Source organism: Periophthalmus magnuspinnatus, chromosome 13 (assembly GCF_009829125.3).
Source record: "Periophthalmus magnuspinnatus isolate fPerMag1 chromosome 13, fPerMag1.2.pri, whole genome shotgun sequence".
NCBI lineage: Eukaryota > Metazoa > Chordata > Actinopteri > Gobiiformes > Gobiidae > Periophthalmus > Periophthalmus magnuspinnatus.
In genome coordinates, this window is record NC_047138.1 from 13186853 (window position 1) to 13207103 (window position 20251).

A 20251-nucleotide genomic window follows, 5' to 3' on the forward strand; every position below is an offset into this window, starting at 1 on the left:
AAGTTGTGACAATAATTCTCTTGTCCCGGCTGGTGCCTTTATTACCTCTCTGCGTCTCTCTGCTCTTCTAAACTCTGCTGGGCATCGTTGCGCGTCAAAACATTGCGTCTGAGCTAGACTTGCCAGGGCCAGAAAAGAGCAGAGAAAAATATCCCGAGAAGGAATGCGAAAGGAGCTTTAGAATTGGCACTGCCACGAGGAAACGAGGAGGTGCGACGTTTTCGGGCTACGTGGTGAACAGAGTTTTCTTCCCATCAAAGGTAACAACGATGATTTGCATTGGCGCATTGTTACATGTTGCTTACATCCCACTTAAACATTCAAACAAAGAGGATGTCACCAAAGGCAGTTAGCTTTTTTTTTTAATTATGACAACTTTTTATCATCAACATCTAACTTGGTGCTTGTTGCCATGTTTATTACAACGTAATAAACATGGCAACAACCATGGGCTACAGCATTATTTCCTGATGGAAGTCTTTGTTGTTGGACGAGTATATCTGCACTCGTGTCTCCTCGTGGCTGAGGTCTACGGGCCACACTGCAGCATAGTGGTTCCTATAGTAGGTTATTATTAGGACCTATGTTTGTGGTGGAAGATTCTGCATGTATGCGCCATCATCCCTGTGTGCACGCACTTTGCGCACGCAGAGGATAGCGCACACAGGGTGCACGTCAGCGCGTTATCGTTGGGGGTTACAATAACATCATGTGATGAGAAAGTCTGGGTGCATCACCTGGTTCTCCTGTATCTACACATATATGGTGATTTAAAAGGTCTACGTGTCCGACAGTGCATGTGTGAGTGTGTGCACGAGTTAAGCACTGCTGAGCTGAGGCATCCCCGCCATCTGTGCTCTGTGTGGTGGCAGAAGTTATGCCCCAGATAAAGTGCGCCACTGCCTGTGACCTGATTCATTCCAATAACTACACTCCTCAGTCCCACTTTCTTTTATCTTGGAGAGCACAAATGTGTTACAAGCGGAACTGGTGGAGGTAACACAGGTAAACACATCATAATGATGTTATAGATTGACCAGATGTACCATGTTTATAACATAGTCAGAATTAAACTAGTGTTTACACAATTGCAGGAATGCCTCTCTTATTTAAATCAGTAACACTGACTACATGTATTATTACATTGACTACACGTACTCAGAAAACCTTATTTTTTATCTTAAAAAGCAAAGACTGCAAAATGGTCATGCTCACCAGGGGTCTTTTGCCTGGTCTACTTTTCCGTTCATAAGCTAGATTTACCAAAGTCAACATTTAAGTCACAAATGTGTTCTCTAATGTTCACGTGAGGGCTTTTATGTTGTTGATGAGTCCTAGCCTAGTCCTAGTCTGGATCTATTTCCATTGCAGTGTGTGTGTGCAGATAGGTATTGATCATAGTGGGTCAATACCCAGGCATAGGTCAGAGAGTTGGGGGCCTTGAAAAGTGATCCCTTCTCTTGTATACAAAAACATAACCTGTACAATGTGGCTTTGGTTAGATGGTTATACATATGACAGATGAATACCGTTTCACAGACTAGAGTTGACAGGACAAAAGAGACCAACAAATTATCAAAACACATAAATATAACTACCAGCAGATGGAGTCACGAGCAATTTGCAAACTTTAAACAAAAACAAAAACTTGTTGGTTGGAAGTGGCACCATGGTAGAGCAAAACTGAAGGTTAGAGGTTTGATTCCATCTTGCCCAAAGACACCTCCTATTTACACTGGTGTATGAATGTGAGTGATTAATAATAATAATTAATAATCCAGTGATTAATTATTCTGTTTTTAAACACTGCTACTGTCAAAAAGTTCTGGCTATAGTTAAATGGATTGAAGGAGGTACTGAATGTGAGCTCCACCCTCTGAACCTGTGTGGCTGTTAGTTTGTTTACCTGGTTTTAGACTTGGTTTATTCTACATTGTTGATAGTCAAAAGAGTACAATGCTTCATGATAGCGTAAAAATGATCTCCGAGTTTTACCTAAACCCTTTCACTTATTGGGGTTCACTTATCATCGGTTCACTTATTACTCATCCTGCTGCCGCTTGCTGTACTATCATCCATATTTTATACTGCCCCTTTTAGCAGTGAGACAAGACCTCATCAGGGAGATTTGATAGGGGGATACGTGCGGAGGAGTCTTGCCTCTTCACTCAATGATGTCATGCTGCCGCGCTGAGCTAAAGGCCTTGATGTTAACACTGAGAGGACACAAAGTTCTGAGTGAGGTGGCGTCGAGGTAACCAAGGACCAATCCAATGCTCTGAGTTGAATCCTTGTTTGGTCTATACCCCTTCCATATCTCATCTGGTATCTCCTCCAACCTTCTCTCACTTTCTGTCATTGTCCGGAGAAAAAGGCAGCAGCAGCAGCATCAGTGTGTTACATAACAAAGGTTTTTTGTTGTCATACAAGGGCCTTTTTGGCGGTCGAGACGGGCCGTACGTATAGGCTTTTGTGTAGGCATCCCGAAATGACCAGAATGAGCTCTTTTGGTGTCCTCGGATGGCTCGCATCAGGATGGATGAATAGACTGCGGTGGAAAAAACAAGTGGAGACAAAGAGAGGAAGTGAAAAAGGAGTCATGCATTTGTTAACAACTACGGAGGCAATCTTGGCCTTGATATGCCAGTTCTAATAACACGTTTTGAAGGAAGGACCTGTTTGGATGTCTGACGTCCCACTTCTCAGGCAAATCACTCATGGAATTTGTTACTCTGTCAGAGAAGCGTTTTCACTTGCAAAGTTGCCAAATTGGCTTTTTGCATCAAGATCATACTTCAAATAAAAATGGCTGTGAAATTATTTTAACTGCATTTACCAAGATGAGTATGGCTCTCTTCTAGGGCAAAGGCTATTTTGCTATTAATATTTTATGACTTACGAAAGAGTATAAAATGTAACCTTGAATTCTAAGGATGATATGGCAGAAATGAAATTCAGTGTAATTTATTTTTACTTTTATTTAATAAAATGGCTCAGCATGAATTTCTTGAACATAAACACAGCAAACTTTGAGTCATTTCCATTTAACACAAGAAATAGTAACAAAAGTTCCTCTTAAGTCCACATTCTGCGCCAACCACAATGTTTTTCTAACTGTAGACCCCTCAATTAAAAAGACCCAAGCATACAATTGACACTTTGAAAAACAAAAACAGAAGCCATACATAAATACACATATGTTCTGTGATGGTGACAACATAACAAACCGCATGCAATCTGACCACTTAATTAAATACAAGTTCATATAGTTGCTGCGGCATGTCTTAAAATAAGATTGCTTCTTCAAATGATTCCTGATCTAAATTGGAGACAGATATATGTATTTATATTGCTTCATTCTACTAACAACGCTTAAGTATACTGTTGAAACATCTCTACTTGGATTATATAAAGCATTTCATTGCAGGTCTATTTGGTAAGGACACATTATCATTGTGGTTTATACATCCACACATCAGCCGCCAGCCGACAGCTGTAAGCATCCATCAGAGCTCTGTATCTCAGGAAGCACTTCATGTGTCTGGCCCCCGCTTCAGGAGTAATGGACAGGTCGCCCGCATGAATCACATTTACATTTGAAAAGGTTCAGCTGTCCCTCTCATCACAAAGAAACAAATGTAGCTGCCAAAGCCTCAGATGAGCTACAATCTAATGTCATTAAATGTATTGGGGGCTTAGGCTGGAGCTTTTTATTCTTAGACCATTTTCCGAACCCATTTACTAGGAATAATTAGCTAGCTTTGTTTTTCTGTGGTGAGTAGCTGAGGCCATCAAGGTAATTCAATCAAAGAATCATCAGTTTGTGTTTTTGTAATGATGCAATAAAGAAATGTAATTAGACATATATGGCAGGTGCAGATGTTGCTCAAAAGCTTAGTGCTTCAAGCAAATAGTTACAAAAGCGGTTTGACCCAGACTCGATCTTCTAGTTTAGGGGTAAATGCTCTCTCCTCCAAGTGAGTCACAAATAATAAAAGGTGAGGTGATTTTTTTGCAGACTTGACAAGCTGCTTAAACAGCTGACAGAGACATAATAACAATAATAATGCAGTAATACATTTAATTTATATAGTGGCTTTCAAGACACCCGAAGCACTTTACGGTGCATTATTGTTGCTCAGTGGTGGTGAGCTGCTATTGCAGCTACAGCTGCCCTGGGGTAGACTGATGGAAGAAAGGCTGCCAATTTTCACCATTGGTCCCTCTGGCCAACATCAACACTCACACCACATTTATACAAGTGGTTGATGTGTCTTGCCTAAAGACACAGCAATAGTTTCTGCTAGAGCCATTGCTGCCCCACTGCAGTCTCGCATCCAAGTACTAACCAGGCGTGGCCTCTGAGATCTGGCATTGACAAGCCAGTATGACCGTGCCAGATGTGATCCCTCATACACCCGAAAACAATCACATTTATACATTGACCCTAAGTGGATCTCACTCAAAAACACACATTAGCTTACAGTAGCAGAGATCAAACCCAGCTTTGGCTCAGAGGATACCAGCTGATCTTCTTTAATCATTTGTTACTATATCTGTTTATCTTTGGCCTTATCTCACATTTATCTTTAAAAAAATGGAAATACACTTTATTAACAGTTGGAGTTGAGGTGGGCTTAATCTTGCAGCATTATCAAACATAACTACTGACCTTTCTCTGCTGTTGCATAAACATTTAATAGACTTGTATCAATTTGCTTATACTGTGTTTCTCACCAGTGGCTTATATCATATTTAGATTAACTGAAAGCCACCACAAACAAGACATATTTTTATCCTCCTTTCAAGCCCTGAAATGACCGTGAGGAGAGCTTTGGGCTAAATGTCTGCGTGTGTGTGACAGGGGGTCAAATCTGACAACTGTACTGAGCGTGTCTTTGTGCCACAAACCCACACCACTGGCTGCCATTCAGAGGAGAGAAAACAAGGGCACGTCTCTCTGCCACCATTTATTTATATGCCCCCCTCCCTCTCTCTCTCTTTCCTTCGTCCTAACCAACTGCACTGGATGGAGCGGTTATCATCAGCCTCTCAAACCAATCATATCACAGGACACTGAAGAGCAGAGAGGCCTCTTTTGTTTGTCCTCCTGCTCCCATTCACAATTTTATTAGTTTTTCCAGATGGCTCACCACAGACACACAAGACAAAGAAAACACAACATATGGATAGTTAATGGACGTTAAATGACTTTCTATTGACTTAAGTACAACAAACATGTACATATATTATACTTCATGCATACATGTGTAAACGACTATTATAATATAACCAGTATTATAATTACCATAGTGACACATCAACAAAATGAAATGCAAATCTTCTGTTGGAGGGCGCGTCACCTGCTTGTCTTCAGTCTTCTTTACCTAGAATGTTCCACAGTATGCCTTTAAACCTATCCATCTCCATGAAGATAAGCAAGCGACACAGTGCTCTACATGGAGATAGATACAGATCAGAGTAGTAGCGAGGTGACCCCACTCATACTAAGAATGCAGTTCATTGACAACATTCCAGACAAAGCATTAACAACTCCGTGAGAACAAGCTCTGTACTGGAAAAGTTACATAGTGCACTTTTAATGTTCACCTGGGATGGTATATTGCGTTTTTATATGCTCTGTGGGTGAGTTACCTAGCACTTATCACAATTGTCATTCCTACTTGGTTCCAGCTTCATACATGATTCATAAGGTCAACTTCTACGCTTTACCACTGCTTCTCTGCTTCATATTTTGTCTGTTTAACTTGATCCAATATCTCCAGCTGAGTTTGATGTTGTCACACTGATGAATAACTGTTTGTGTTGGTTCAAATGCCCCTCTCCTGTGTGGCCCTAACTGAGACTTTGGATTGGTTCCTGGTCAGTGCACTAATCTTCTCAGTCACCAGGGTGCACAAGTATTTTAAGGGCTCCGTCTATTTCAATGTTGTGGAGTGAGTGAGCAGAGCACGGGCTTCGCAGTTGTGCTAGTCTAAGCAGATTATCCCCGCAGCCTCCTAGACTTAAATACTAAATGTGAGCGAGCAATGCCTCCTCTGTTTCCCAATAAGGCTTGTGCTGGTGGGACACGGCAAACGGAGGCAGCTGATGGTGGCACCTGCAGCGAGGGTGCAGCTGCTTTGGTACACGCTGCCAGTCCATTAGCTTGAAGACAGTGTGGCTTTTAAGGAGGTAAATACAGTATAGTAGACTGTTTACTGTGGCTGGCAGCATGGTGTATGTAGTCAGAGGGGCCCACAGGGATCTTTTAATGGAATAGTTACTCAACAAATTCTGCATATTTATGAATCACTATGACAGAGCCTTTGCAAGTGTCACATTTAAATGTTTTTTACTGTTGAACCCAATAACTAGCACTTATAAGCATTGCTTTATAATTCTATCCATGTCTCCATTGAGATGTTATTGCTTTGCCTGGAATGTTCCACAGTATGGCATTAACACTTATCTATCTTCATGACGTGACCCAGACCAAGTTGCATACTGGTTCTGTGGAGAGATAACCTCATTCACAGTTGCACGTTTCTAAGGTAATTTTAGCAATACAAACACCAGTGATAAGATCAAAATAAGAAGTTTAATGTCATACTGTGGAACATTCCAGGCAAAGCAATAACATCTCCATGAAGACAAGCAGTAATCAGTTGCACTTAAACTAGAAATGTGAATAAAGACTTATTTTTAGCTAGCCTAGCACAAAGGATGTCGAAACATATCCCATGTTTATGCAGGTGGGAAACTGAGTGTTGGCGAGAAGGAGTGCTAATCCTATCAGACAGCACCTGCTCCTCAGTTTGCAGGCCTAGTGTCAGTTTGCAGTCGTTACACAAGTCCACCCTGTCTCATCCTTCTTCTCCCTCCTTCCTCCCCCTCAGGTGTGTGCCTCCCGCCCCAGCGCCCACCACGGCCCTCACCTGTGTGTTGCGGTGCTTTCCTTGTGAGCCGACCTGGGCTGGCAGTCCCTTCTTGCACCGCCCGCCAACCCCGCCCATGGTCAGAATGACGCGCTCCAAGACCTTTCAGGCCTACCTGCCTAGCTGCCACCGGACCTACAGCTGCATCCACTGCCGAGCTCACCTGGCCAACCACGACGAGCTCATCTCTAAGGTAACCACAGGTCCTATAGTGTGCGTACATCTGGAGTGTATGAGACAGGTTGTGTGGCTTAGAACTGGAGTAGTTAAGGAGGTTTGGGTTTCCATCACCATGAGAGACAAGAAGTGATGTAAACAGGACATTACACGAGTGCTTCAAAAACAATTCATTTTCTTTTTACATTTTATTACTAATAGTAGTCTGTGTAGTCCCTCATTTGTCCCATTATGTTCTATCGCAAGAAAATTGATTTTGTGAAAAAGACAGTGATTTTTTGGAATAAGTTTCACAACTCCACTGAACTATTTGGAGAAACGTTTTCACCCTTAAAACATTTTGCCCAGTTGACAGGTTTCAATTTTTATTTCTCTTGGTTAATAGTAGTAGGCCACTAATAACAGTTTGGATTACCAATGGTCAATCAAACACAACACAGTTCTAAGTAGACAGAAGTAGACAGACTTTTTCAATACCAAAAAAGTACCAAACCATAATACTGAGGAAACACAGGTGGCCTCATGTGGGTGGTCCATTTGAATAAAAAGGGGAGAGCTAAAAACCTGTTGATTGATGTGAGTGTTTATTTTTCAGTCATGCAGCAGCCCCTTTGTAGAGTGTACACAGCAGTCAAAGTGTTCACTCCCCTCTGAACCTACACTCCCATTCTTAACAGTTCCTTCACAGTAATAAAATTCACGCCAAGTTGAACAAAAGGCACAAAACAACACATCACTTTTTCATTTCTTGTTTACCACATCTCAACTGTTAAAAATCCATATAGCTCTGCCTTGTCATTAATTACAGCAGGCGCCTAACATTTCAAAACATCACTTTGCAGTATAATGTTGCCCTCTTGGATTGAATGAGTTTGAATGAGAAGTGTACATAAGACAATATTCTAACAATGAGCACCTGTACCTCCGTGTCATCTGCCACACTATTGTCTATGGATGGATTAGGCTCTAAGCTGGTTGGATTATGAATGCACTGTCACTTTTTCCATGCGTGATCATGAAAACACAGCTCAGCTCTTCTGACAAAGGCCCGGTGCCAGTCGTAAGAGCGCCGCACAAAGCAGGCAAACGCTTTATTGTTTCCTCCACGTGCTTCTGCTTTCTATTAGTTACTGTAGCCCGGCCAACCACCAGGTCATTGGAAACACACAGCCTTTACCTGAAGCCCTAACTCTTGTATAAATGCAGAAAAAAAGATTATTTGTCATGCTAAATGTCATAATAAACATGTAACAGTTCAGTAGGGAGCAGGCAAGTCATCAGTGGTGGAAGGTAACAAATATAAGAAGTAAAGTACTGCACTTAAGTAGAATTTTGTAGGTATCTGCACTTTATTTACTGTGGATACTTTTTACTTTGACTTCAGTACATTTGAGAGCAAGTATCTGTACTTTCTACTCCACTACATTTTAGAACAGGACTGAAAGTAAAAAGTACTTTTAATATGATTTGAGGAGGGTTTTTTTTATCATGCTCATGATAACAACCTGACTAAAGTTTTCGAGTTCAAGCTTCGGCTTTGAGAAAACAAAAATAAATACACAAAACTTGTGAGAAAAATTAAGAAATCAAGTGTTACTATTGACCAAAATCTGTATCACTACATTTAACACTTAAACAAATGATCAACTTTTCACTCTTAAAGTATATTTTTTAAACGGGTACTTAAATATTTTTACTTAAGTAGATTTTTTCATGTGATACTTTTACGTCTACTTGAGTAACCTTTTTACCTCTGTATCTGTATTTCTAGTCAAGTAACAAAATAGAGTACTTCATCCACCACTGCAAGTAATTATGTAAAGTAATTTTGTTCAGTAACAAAAAATGTAAACAAACCTATAGTACTGCACTTCAAAACCATCAGAATCAGAGGGATAAATGCTGGAATGTCTATACATAATTCCTTCCTGATTTGAAGGATTTTGTGAGGATCCTTCCCTATTGAAAAAATATAATATTGATTTGAACTGCATTTTTGCTATAACAATGGAGGACCACTGCCATGGCTTGAAACCCATGAAGAGTTTAATGTTATCTCTAAGATACGCACACTTGTGATAATTGACATTCTATAGACATTTTGACATACTAAACATAATAATAATAAACCAACTCATCCTGAAATAACCCTCTCTTTCTCTTTGTGCAGTCCTTCCAAGGCAGCCAGGGCAGGGCCTACCTATTCAACTCAGTGTAAGTATCTGTCTCTTTTGTGGCTTTTACAAACGGGGGTTGAATGTGAGGAGAGATTGTGTGCTGGGAACACATGTAGGCCCACTCAACTTAGGAGATAGTAGAAATAGGACATGTACAGTATCTTTGTGACGCAGTGGTCACGTTGGTGTCCTAGTAGAGACAAAGCCAGCGTATGGCTCGCAGCACAGGCCATTATCAGTTGAATTGAGAGTGAAAATGAGACGATGCTCTGTGGCCCGGTGCCCCATCAGTATTCAGTGTGAGTGGGTGTGAGGCACTGATTCACTCCAGCTCATCATACACCATTTTATCTCAATAGCGTAACTAGTGCACTTTAACTAGGACATATAACTTTGCCTTCTTTTGATAGGAGCTGAAATAAGGAGTTAATGTGAAATTACAATGGCACAGTGTGAACCAAATAATCAATTTATAGTTTTTCACAACTTCTGTCTTTGAGTGTCTTGTCTTTTGTACTTGTTGTGTGGGTAAAGCAGGAGCATTTGAGAAGACGTAGGCACTAAACTTCTTTGGGGTTCTCGAGGCAGAAAATATATCAAAGACCCCCATATTGTCCTTCACCATGATATACAATAAACATGATACATACATACATACATGATGACAATAAAATTCAGAATTTGTATAATATGTATAAAACCAAATGTATGTGAAGATTCAATAGGTTGAGAAAGGTGGCCCTAGGTTACACTACATTAAAAATATATCAGATTAAGTGCTACACTGCTCGAAAATGAAAATCTGCAAAGAAAAGTGTATTGGATGCAGAAAAACCCATGTCTAGTTGTCTGAAGTACTAAAAACAAATTCAAAATGAACCAAAGTTAAGTGAATACATTTAAATAAATAGTTGTATTTAGTTACAGTTTTATGAGATGACTGTTGTTGTTGTCTGAATATATGAGTACATAGATGTAATTTAGCATGTTTCCACTCCTACTTCTTCCATTCCATTAAATCTGTTTTATTTGTGCATCTCAGGGTGAACGTTGGGTGCGGTCCTGCGGAGGAGAGAGTCTTGCTCACGGGCCTGCATGCTGTAGCAGATATTTACTGTGAGAACTGCAAGACCACCCTGGGCTGGAAATATGTAAGTGTCCTCCTGTTCTGATTGATTCACTGTACATAGGCTGGCAGGCAAGGTTACAGAGGGATTCAGTCTCAGGTTAAAGCCCACACTAATTTTATTTGCTTTTTAATTGTATTTGGCCTAGGCAGCGGGACATAGGACTCTGCTGGAGACAAGGAAGCACAGTAATGGTGTATATGGCTCAGTATATCAGAGTCTAAAGGAATAAGAGGTTTTTTCATTATTGTGTTCCCTGCAAAAGTAAAGGTTTTATGAGCTCCTTTCACTGTAAGTGGATTACCTACTGTAAATGGGGATGGCATTTTATTGCTTTGGAAATGCTGAAAGAGGGAGGATGCAATACACACTCATTGTCAACAACAAGAATACATTTTATGTTGTAAATGAAAACAATACAAATATTGAGCAATCCACTAGGGGATAAAGGGAGTGAGAGGTTCGATCGTTAGGAGCGGCAATCAGGAGTTATGCCTTGGACTAAACAATGTACCACTCAGTAGAGGAAAAGAACTGCCAGTCCTATTTTGAATCTTAAAGATACACTAAGTAGCTTTTCTAATGGATGGCTTGCCTGGAATGTTGCACAGTATGGCATCAAAGTTGGAGACAAATTGGTGATGCCACCAGGCCAAGTTACAAGTCAGTCATAGTAAGAATGCATGGCAATATTATTTCCATGGCGACAAGAAAAGTTTTATAGGCAAGGCAAGTTTATTTGTATAGTACAAATGTACACAAGGTAATTCAAAGTGCTTTACAGAATAAGAAAGACATTAAAATCACAATACAACAAATCAAAACATAAATAATCAAAAATAATCATCATAAAATTAACATTAAGGGAGAAAATGCAGAATAAAAAGAATTTAAACATTGTGAAAGTAGAGGCCTGTCTCACATCTTCAGGAAGATTGTTCCAAGTTCTAGTTGCATAAAATTGAAATGCTGATTCACCATGTTTAGTCCTGACTCTGGGCACCAGCAGGAGGCCAGACCCTGAAGTCCTCAGAGTGTGAGATGGTTCATATGGCACTAATATGTCAGAGATGTACTTTGGTCCTAGGCCATGGCGAAACTTGTACACAAGCAGAACTGCTTTAAAGTCTTTAAAGTCTATAGTGCACCTTGAAAAGACTCACTTGTGGTAAAAGTCATATTCTGTTTGACTTTCCAAAGAATTGTAACTCACTAAAATAGATGCAAATGGGCCTGTTTCTTGGATGTGTCAGACTACAGTTGCCAGAGGTGTAGAAGCTGTAAAAACAAGGCTTTGATACTGTATAAAAGTAAAAGCATCTCCACATGACTCACAGTTACAAAATATTGACGTCAGTGCCAACAGTTACAGGTCACAGCTCTCAGCCAGTTTTAACAGTAGCTATCATACAGAATAAAGGTGACTATTGATAATCCAAAGTTTTGACAGTGCTACTGCTATAAAACAAATTCAAAATATAAAAACTATAACAAAGCAAACAATTCAAACTTAATAGAGATCAGCACCTTCAATGGACCAATCAGACCAGGGCAAATGTGTGATGAAGTGATGCTTTCCTCTTGCTTGTTTTTGTAATTGGATCTAACCTAATTGTTTTATTAGGACTATGAGGATTTATGGACCACAGCATAAAAGTTAGAGTTAGATACAGTTTTTTGTAGTGACTGGACAGTTTAATCTGCCTTTCACTTACAAAGATACTGTTTTATAGATCCCATGTGATTAGACTTGCTTTAACCTCAATCACTTTATCCATGATCCTGAGTTTTTGCGCAACATGTGAAGGAGCACGTGCCTGCAGTGTGTGGACCAGGTGGAATTTGAGTTCCCTTGTCACAACATCCACACATGTCTCCATATATCAGACGGGCTAAGAGCATGTGCAGCTGTCAGCGTGGAGGTTAGAAATCTGTAACTCAACAGTCAGGAGGCAGGACGCAAACAGAACCCCCTGTTGTTCATCTCATGTAAAGTCCCATTGACCAACATCTTGACCTCAAAAATAACTATTTCCTTATGGAGACCTGTGTCATCATGCTCGATTCTGTTTGCTCTATTTTTGACCGGACCACACCGCGGACACCAGATAGCACATAATGGACGGTTGCCATTAATATCAGCTGTTTTTTTTGCAGTGGTCAGAGTCCCATGGAGAGGACTGACCCACTGCACTCCTTCACTGAGAAATCTGATAATGTGCTGTGTAGCCTTCAAACTAAAAAAGGGTACAGACACCCGCAGTCAAAGAGTGTTTGTGCTGGTGAACTGTGTGCCATTCTGAGGCAATTAGTGCTTGTATCAACAAGGCCTGGCATCGCCCAAAACACTCATTCTATTGCGGTCCCCACCCCTAAATGCCATCGTAATAATTATTTCTGCTGTTTTCTTTCTGTGAGTAGAATCCATCAATTTGCTATTATGCATCAAATTGTGATTTAAAAATCCACTTTTTTATTTTGTCATAAATGTCTTAGGGAAGAATTTGTTTCTTAGCATCAGTCATCCAACAACCAGATTATCTTCTCTTCTGGCATTTGTTTGTCAAATATTTAAGTTTTTTAATCTGCCAATCTAGTAAAATACTAGTTTGTGTCTGTAATTCAAATCAAATCCATAGACACCATAGTTTAATGTAGAGTGGAGTACAAAAGTTCAAATCTAGTGCTCACATTTGAAGTGAACAATGCCAGTGATTGGATCAATATTTCTCATCAAATGACTTCAGAGAGGTGTAGATTATGAACTAGTGATAACTGGAAACAAACAGTTTGATAGATTACTTGAGTAAATTAATCAAGCAACATGTTGTTCAGCAAGAATAATAGGAGTAATTTACTTTAATCTTCATCAGAGTTTAAGTTTAGATTAACAAGCCTGTACAGATGCTCATAACTGTACCGCTTGCATCAACCTCAACTTGTTTAGTCATGCCAACTGTTTTGACAATACTTTAACAATATCTGCACTTTATTACACCCATTTCTACATTATCTTTTCAAAATAATGTCTTTAAACTACAACAAATTAGTTTTATTTTTGGCCGCTCATGTCACCTTAATAGTGCAGAACAGTTTGTGGCACAAATACACCCACTCCTGTGTTTTAAGCAGCAAGTTCCATCTTTATGTTTCTATCTGTGGGATTGGTTTGCTACTCATTTTGTCCCCGGGTGTTCTGGATTGCATGTGAGTGGGAGAATTAGTGCATGTTACTGCTTGCACGCTCCAAACATCACCTTTTTAGCTGGCTGCATGTGAAGCTGTGTAAAACCTGCAGGGCTTTTCATTCTGGCACCATCTCTTCATTTCCAAGCTCATTCCTGCCAACACGATGTTACAAGGATTTGACTTTCACTTGCGTGGACTCTCCTCTGCTCTACTCTGCATCACTTAATGACTGACTCTTTTTAGTTATATAACCAGCTTCCAGGGACCAGACCAGGCCACTGAGTCAAGGATTTTGTCATGTGTAGTTGATGAGATGACGATTGACTTTTTGGGGAAAACTAACCGTTCTCTCTCTCTCCTTTCTGTGCCCTATAGGAACATGCCTTTGAGAGCAGCCAGAAATACAAAGAGGGAAAGTTCATCATCGAGTTGGCCCACATGATCAAGGACAACGGCTGGGACTGATGCCGACCGGGTGACGCGCGCATGGATGGACAAATAAATAGAAACTGAAGGGAAGGGGCAAGGGTTGGGGTCTTATGTGTGGCGGGTTAGTGTGTGACTTGGGTTTGGCTGATCTACCATTAACCTCTGTAACTCTCTGCCCATTCCCTCCCTTTTGACCACACCTGTCTGGATGTATACACTCTATTAACAAAACCACGCAGACATCCCAGCTTGAGAGACCTGACGCAGCTAAGCAAATGTGTAGTCATAGCAAATGGGGTTACGCTGAGTATATACAGTGTGGTGTGCTCTTTGAAAAAAAAAAACATTAGATTTTTACTGACAGGTTAAAGATCTGATGGGGATTGCGCTTGTCCCTGCTGTGAATGAGATGACCTAGGGGTGATTAGTGCAAAAATCCAGTTGATGGAAGGGGGGGGGGGGGGGGGGGGGGGGGTGCCAGCTGTGCCAGCGATGAAACCTGGTATTCGGAGGGCAGGACTTGGCACGGTTGCTATAGGCACAGAGCAGCGGTACCAGTGGTAGAGGGTGGATTTCAACATGGTGGCTTGATCTCTCTGTCCCTTTAAGCTTTGATAGCTTCCTGGCCCGCTCCGGCTCAGATGTAGCGGTTTCAAACTGGGCGGGGGTAGTGAAAGAGATACACCATGCGCTCGGCCCTTTCCAAAACCACTCAGTGTAGGGTCAGGAGCACCAGGAGCGTCAGGAGCGACAGGAGCAGACGTGGAGCGGCCTCCCTCAGAGTTGTATTCATCCGCGTGGTGTTATGCGATACTAGGATCACGAGCTGCATGTCGGCTGTCTGCGTTGTGTTACTTAAGCAGGTAGAATTACACAACAGGAGCGTGTCTCAGGTGAACAGCGCTGTCAGCACCTTCGCAGTGTGAGCGAGCACAGGTGTGATCACTCAGTACGTTTACATGCAGGGAGGAAATTCAAATTATTGCACAGGACTATGGGAAAAACTGTAATAAACACAATGACAACTGAAGTATTTGGTTGGTTATTGGCCTATGTTTACAAAGAAGTACTCAAAGCATATCCCAGAGTCAGAGAGTGGTACTGATGTGTAGAGTAATAAGACACTTTTCAATTACTCTGCAAACTTGGTCTCAAATGTAGTTAAATTTAAGCTGTTGTCGATAATATTGCTTAAATGTGCTTGCAGAAGGCACAAGTAACATGTTGCATTTGTCTGCTAAATGTTGATATTTATAAATTAATCGAGTGCGGGCGCTCTAATCTAATTATGGATAGCGTTAGCTTGTTTTCTACTTTTTAACAAAGGCTACATACTGTTAATAGGCATCACATGTTAGCAGCATTAGCCCTAACAAGATCAAGACTGAAGGCACACAGTAGTTTGATTAGTTCCTGTGCGAAATGACAAATACGGTAAGAGGGCATAGTGTAACATCTCATGCATGTAAACGTACTGGACAGAGAATGCTTGACTAGCTAAAGTCATTCTGGAGGAGATTGCATTTATAATTACAAACAGAAAAGATATGGGCTCTTTCAGTCTGGGATGGCTGCTCTAACCGGCTGTAACTACCACATCCGCAAAACCTACTGGGCAAGATTAAGAGCAATGTACTTTGTTTTATTTTTGTATTGAGGCTGGGACTTGGCAGATTTCCTGATGGATATGTATCATGCAGTGGTTAAATGCAGTCACATCATTATTTCTGGGGTACAACATGCATGCTAATAGTGCTCTGGACTGGATTTTTCTTGATCACAGTTACATTTGTTTTGGTGTGCTGTTCTATAGTGACCACACGCTACATGTAAATGGAACACAGACCTGAGGTTGGATCAGCGGGGTCCCCTTGCAGCAGGACCACAGCGTTAGTCTGAATACTCCTGCTTTCTTTGTGTTTCCTGATGTTGTGAACATTGCTCTCGAGACGTTGCCCTGTATTTATTGAGTCCGGTTCTGAGCTTACCACGGAGACTTGCATTCTCTATCGAACTGCTCCAGCACAACCAAAGAACTCACCCGACAACAATAAATTGACCAAACAAAAGCTCTCTTTTTGCTTGGGCAAAGTGTTGCAAAACAAGGGGGTGTGTGTATAGCTGAAAGCCAAGGTTGTGGATAGCCTTTCTTTGTGAGTATATGTATAATGCATTATGATTTTGTAAACAACAGATCTTAATATATGAATATATATTCAGTTTACTGTATTCACCATGAGGATTACTGTTCTCTTGTCAACCTCTGTGTTACAGATTGTAAATAGTGTTATTGTACTGTGTTTTATTATGATCTATATGATCTTGAATGAATATGATTTCGGTCATGTCATGCTTTCTCTCCGGTATCCCACATCGGCTGTACAATAACTACTTTTTTACTGAAATGTTACAATTTTAATGTCTTTTGTAAGGGAGGATGCTGATGTTGACTATGTATCATTGGATCTTCATCTAATAAAAGGCATCTTGGTATCCATACTGAAGTGGATGACTTTTTATACTTTTTTCCAAGCTAATTTGCCCTGTATGCCAGTTTGTAATTGAAAACATTGGTCTGGTCCTTGCGGGTCATATTTAGCCTGGCCAGCCTCCATTTGTCAGGTCTGCATGAATAAATCAGAATAGTGCGGGAAGAACATTTATTTTGGTAGGTACAGTATAAATTATGCATTAAATTCAGATAGAGTCACTACAAAAAGCTTTCCCATTCAAGCACCATTTTGCTAATAGCATAAATACAATAATAGTACTGAATTTGGTTCATATATTTACTTCATATTATGATTTGTAATACTTTAACTTTAATTAAACCCCAAAATAGAATTAGATAAACAAGATCATGTTGTGTAAGTAATAGAGGTGGGTTAGGCAGAAGAAGAGTGGTATGACTAACTGCTGTGACTGCTAACACCGCCCACCTGCCTACCTCCCACTCAAAGCTCTTATTTTCATTACACAGTAGTGAAACATCTTGAGAGCAGTGTATCCATGTCCATTTTTTTCATCCTAATAGTAGCAAATGAATGCCTGTTACCATGGGGACAGTCAAATGTAATTGCAAAGATGCTGGATGGCCCTGCTGGTGGTACGTGTTGCTCACATGAAAACATCATACTTCGTACAAATGATTCACTGTTGTTGCCATTAGTGATACTGACTGAATTTACCAACGCTGTTACACCTGTTATAGATGGTTATTTTTATCAATGTGGTGACCATTCTCAAATTCTGCCAACCTCAACACCTATAAATAAATGTGCACATGCTGCTCATGAGTTTATTTTTCAATTCAACTCACTAGTGGTGCTAGTTGTTAAAATACCTTTCCAGATTGTAATAAAATTCGCAAAGAATGAAAGAGGTCAAGCAGTGGTATTTATTGCCCCATTCTGTGACCTAGTCCTCAACTGAACAGCTAATTTATAACTTTATATACACATCCTTTTATTAGTTGCACATGTTTAATGTTGTGCACTACTTTTGTCTGTTTGTTTTACACACTAAAAGCTAATATCACCACTATCCCTGCAACTACCACCACTACCTCTGCTACGACCACCACTATCATTGCTACTACCGATAGTTGTACTGCTGCAGGTACTACTTTACTTTAATACCTATGACTATTCCATTCACCCACTGACAACCTGCTTTCATGAACAGCAATTAGGGCCACTCTTTACACTAAAACAACAAAACTTTAAATAACTAGGCTACCCAATTAAAACTGCTGTCTGTTACGTTTTGTTCTGGGACAAGCCAACAACTGCAGATTAAAAGTAATTACCGGGTACTAGTTTTAACCCTATCACTGTACTATCACGAAACTTGGATACATTAGACCTACTATCACCATTCCCATGATGAGTGCTACTACTTCTAAAAAGTACTATAGCCTTAAAAGTACTTTAACTACCACTGCATTATACACCCCCAAAACAACTCCAAATGGGCTTCTTTTACTACCTAGAATACTTCCCCTGCTGCTACTCCCATGGACCTTTAAACTGAGGTGTTAATGATACTACCATATGTAGCTTTGGGTCTACTTTTAATTCAACTAAGAAAAAGTACTTGCGGGACCAAAAAAACCTCTCATATTAAACAATACATCTGAAAAAACTCATTTCAAGTAAATTAATTGAAGCATCAAGTTACTTAACACCCTACTGGATGTCTGTTTTGAATGGTCCTGTAGTGTCTCTGGCTGTCCGACTTGGCTAACCCACTCCAAATCTCTCCGCAGCAGATGGTGCCGTGTTTGCATTGGGCCACGTCTCCTAGCAACACTCTTTCTGCCTCTCTCTCTCTTTCTCTTTGCAAAATCTAAACCAATGGAGGAGTTGGTGTCATGCACTGTCTGGGTCTGTTATTGCCCACCCCTCCCTCCCCTGTCTCCTCTCTGCTGCCTCCCTACATGCTTGTCACCGTTGATGGCAAATGTTAAAAAGTGGGCCATGCTTCTACTTGTCTGGATTACTATACATGAGTAGTGGTGATGTGTAAAAACTAGGATACAGGGAGGGACAGACAGACAAAGTACAAAGCATACTAACACCAAAATGTAATGAGTAACCTTACATGACCTACATTTTACAGATGCTGCCAGCTGTATGGTGAGGCGGGTTGAATACGGACACACATAGGATTTGTAAGGACAATTTTCAACATAGTGACGTCAAAATCTAGGCCAAGCAGGACTGTGTCAGCACTTATATAACCACTACGGAATGTGTGATGATAACAATGCAGCATCACTCCTCCATGCAAAAAGACTGTCACAGATTTCTGATTTAGAATCTCGGCTTTGGTGCTGAGTGTGAGAGAGAAAGACTATTGTGTTCACACCGAGTAAGTGGCTGAGGGCTCTTAAGGACACGACCCGTCAAAGTTTCTGGAGTACATGAGAAATTTTCAATGTCTCGGCTGATTTGTGATAAACTCCAGAAGTGAGCTGTTGTAAAAGACTCAACCCACATGAGTTTGGGAGAATTTAGGATCAACTAAAGCCTATAAAAAGATTATTGGGGAAAACACATACATTTTTCCAATTGTTTGCATAGTTCTTTCTATTTCAAGACTTGGCGCAACAGTGTCATTAATTAACTGGCTTGTTTTGGCTGACCTGAAAATCAAGCTCTTGGAGTAGAGCTGCTGCTCCACCACATTCAGACCCATCTCAGGTGGCTCAGCATCTGTTTTGAACAGCCCATGTCTCTGGAGAGATGTCTGGACATGTCCCAGTGGGAGGGGACTCCTGGGAACACCCTAGACAAACTCAAGCCCTTTAAAAACGTGTCTCTCTGTTGCTACTGCAGTAACTTTGCTGCTACTGGTTTTATAGTTAAAATGTAAAATATATTAATGGAGTTTATCACATTAACTGTTGTTGCCATAACTGTGCAGTCGTCTATTCAGCATATTGTCTTTTTATACAGCCTTTAACTTAGACTAGCCATCCATAATATGGGCTTCAACTGCCTCAGTGCACTGATAAGAAACAAGTGTCCTCACAACACCTTCTTTTAATGCTCCCCTTCACTCTCCCAACTGCTCCCTCTCACTTTCATTGTTTTGTCCTCACGTTCATGGACAACTATCTAACGGCTCACACTGATCAGTCATTACGCACACGTACGCACAAGAGGCCACGGTGTACGTGCATCGTGCGACACTTTATAGACGAGCTCAGGGACTGGAGCACAATCCAGACGGCAGCCAATAGCCGTGTTATGACGCAGCCATGGTTGATTAATTGCTTTAATTTACCTCCAGCTGCAGCACACTGACAACAAACTCTCCATCATTTGTGGAGCACAACAACAAAAGCCACGCTTCTGTAATAAAAGTGCAAGAAGAAATGTCTTTTGGCTCAGTTCATAAACAAGCTTCAGATTGGCACGATTGTCAGATGGTTTGGATCGATCGATGTGAACAGTATATCTCCAGGGCGCAGTGTTTCCCTTAAAAAGACGCTTTTGTGACTCTTCTTTCGGCTTAAAGGGAGGATTGTTGGTCCCGGAGGGAAGCAAAGTGCCTCCTTCGTGTTTGTTTACTCGTCCAGAAGTGCCCACGGGCCCATGTGGAGAGAGAGAGGCAAAGCTTTTTCATAGCCTCCTGTGACCTCATATCTGTATCGGAAAAGCAGGTCGAGGCAGTGCAGTAATGTGCAGGGCAGGCAAGAAATTCAAAG

The 20251-nt window shown here is 40.8% G+C and overlaps 1 protein-coding gene across 1 annotated transcript; it reads left to right on the forward strand.

Moving 5' to 3' along the window:
- The first annotated feature begins 49 nt into the window (after positions 1 to 49).
- Positions 50 to 14501, forward strand: LOC117380596 (protein yippee-like 2). The gene is made up of 5 exons (XM_033977428.2): positions 50 to 260; positions 6900 to 7131; positions 9286 to 9329; positions 10335 to 10443; positions 13984 to 14501. Exons 2-5 carry the CDS (start codon positions 7015 to 7017, stop codon positions 14071 to 14073), a joined length of 360 nt encoding a protein of 119 aa, XP_033833319.1. The 5' UTR covers positions 50 to 260; positions 6900 to 7014; the 3' UTR covers positions 14074 to 14501.
- Positions 14502 to 20251: the final 5750 nt, after the last annotated feature.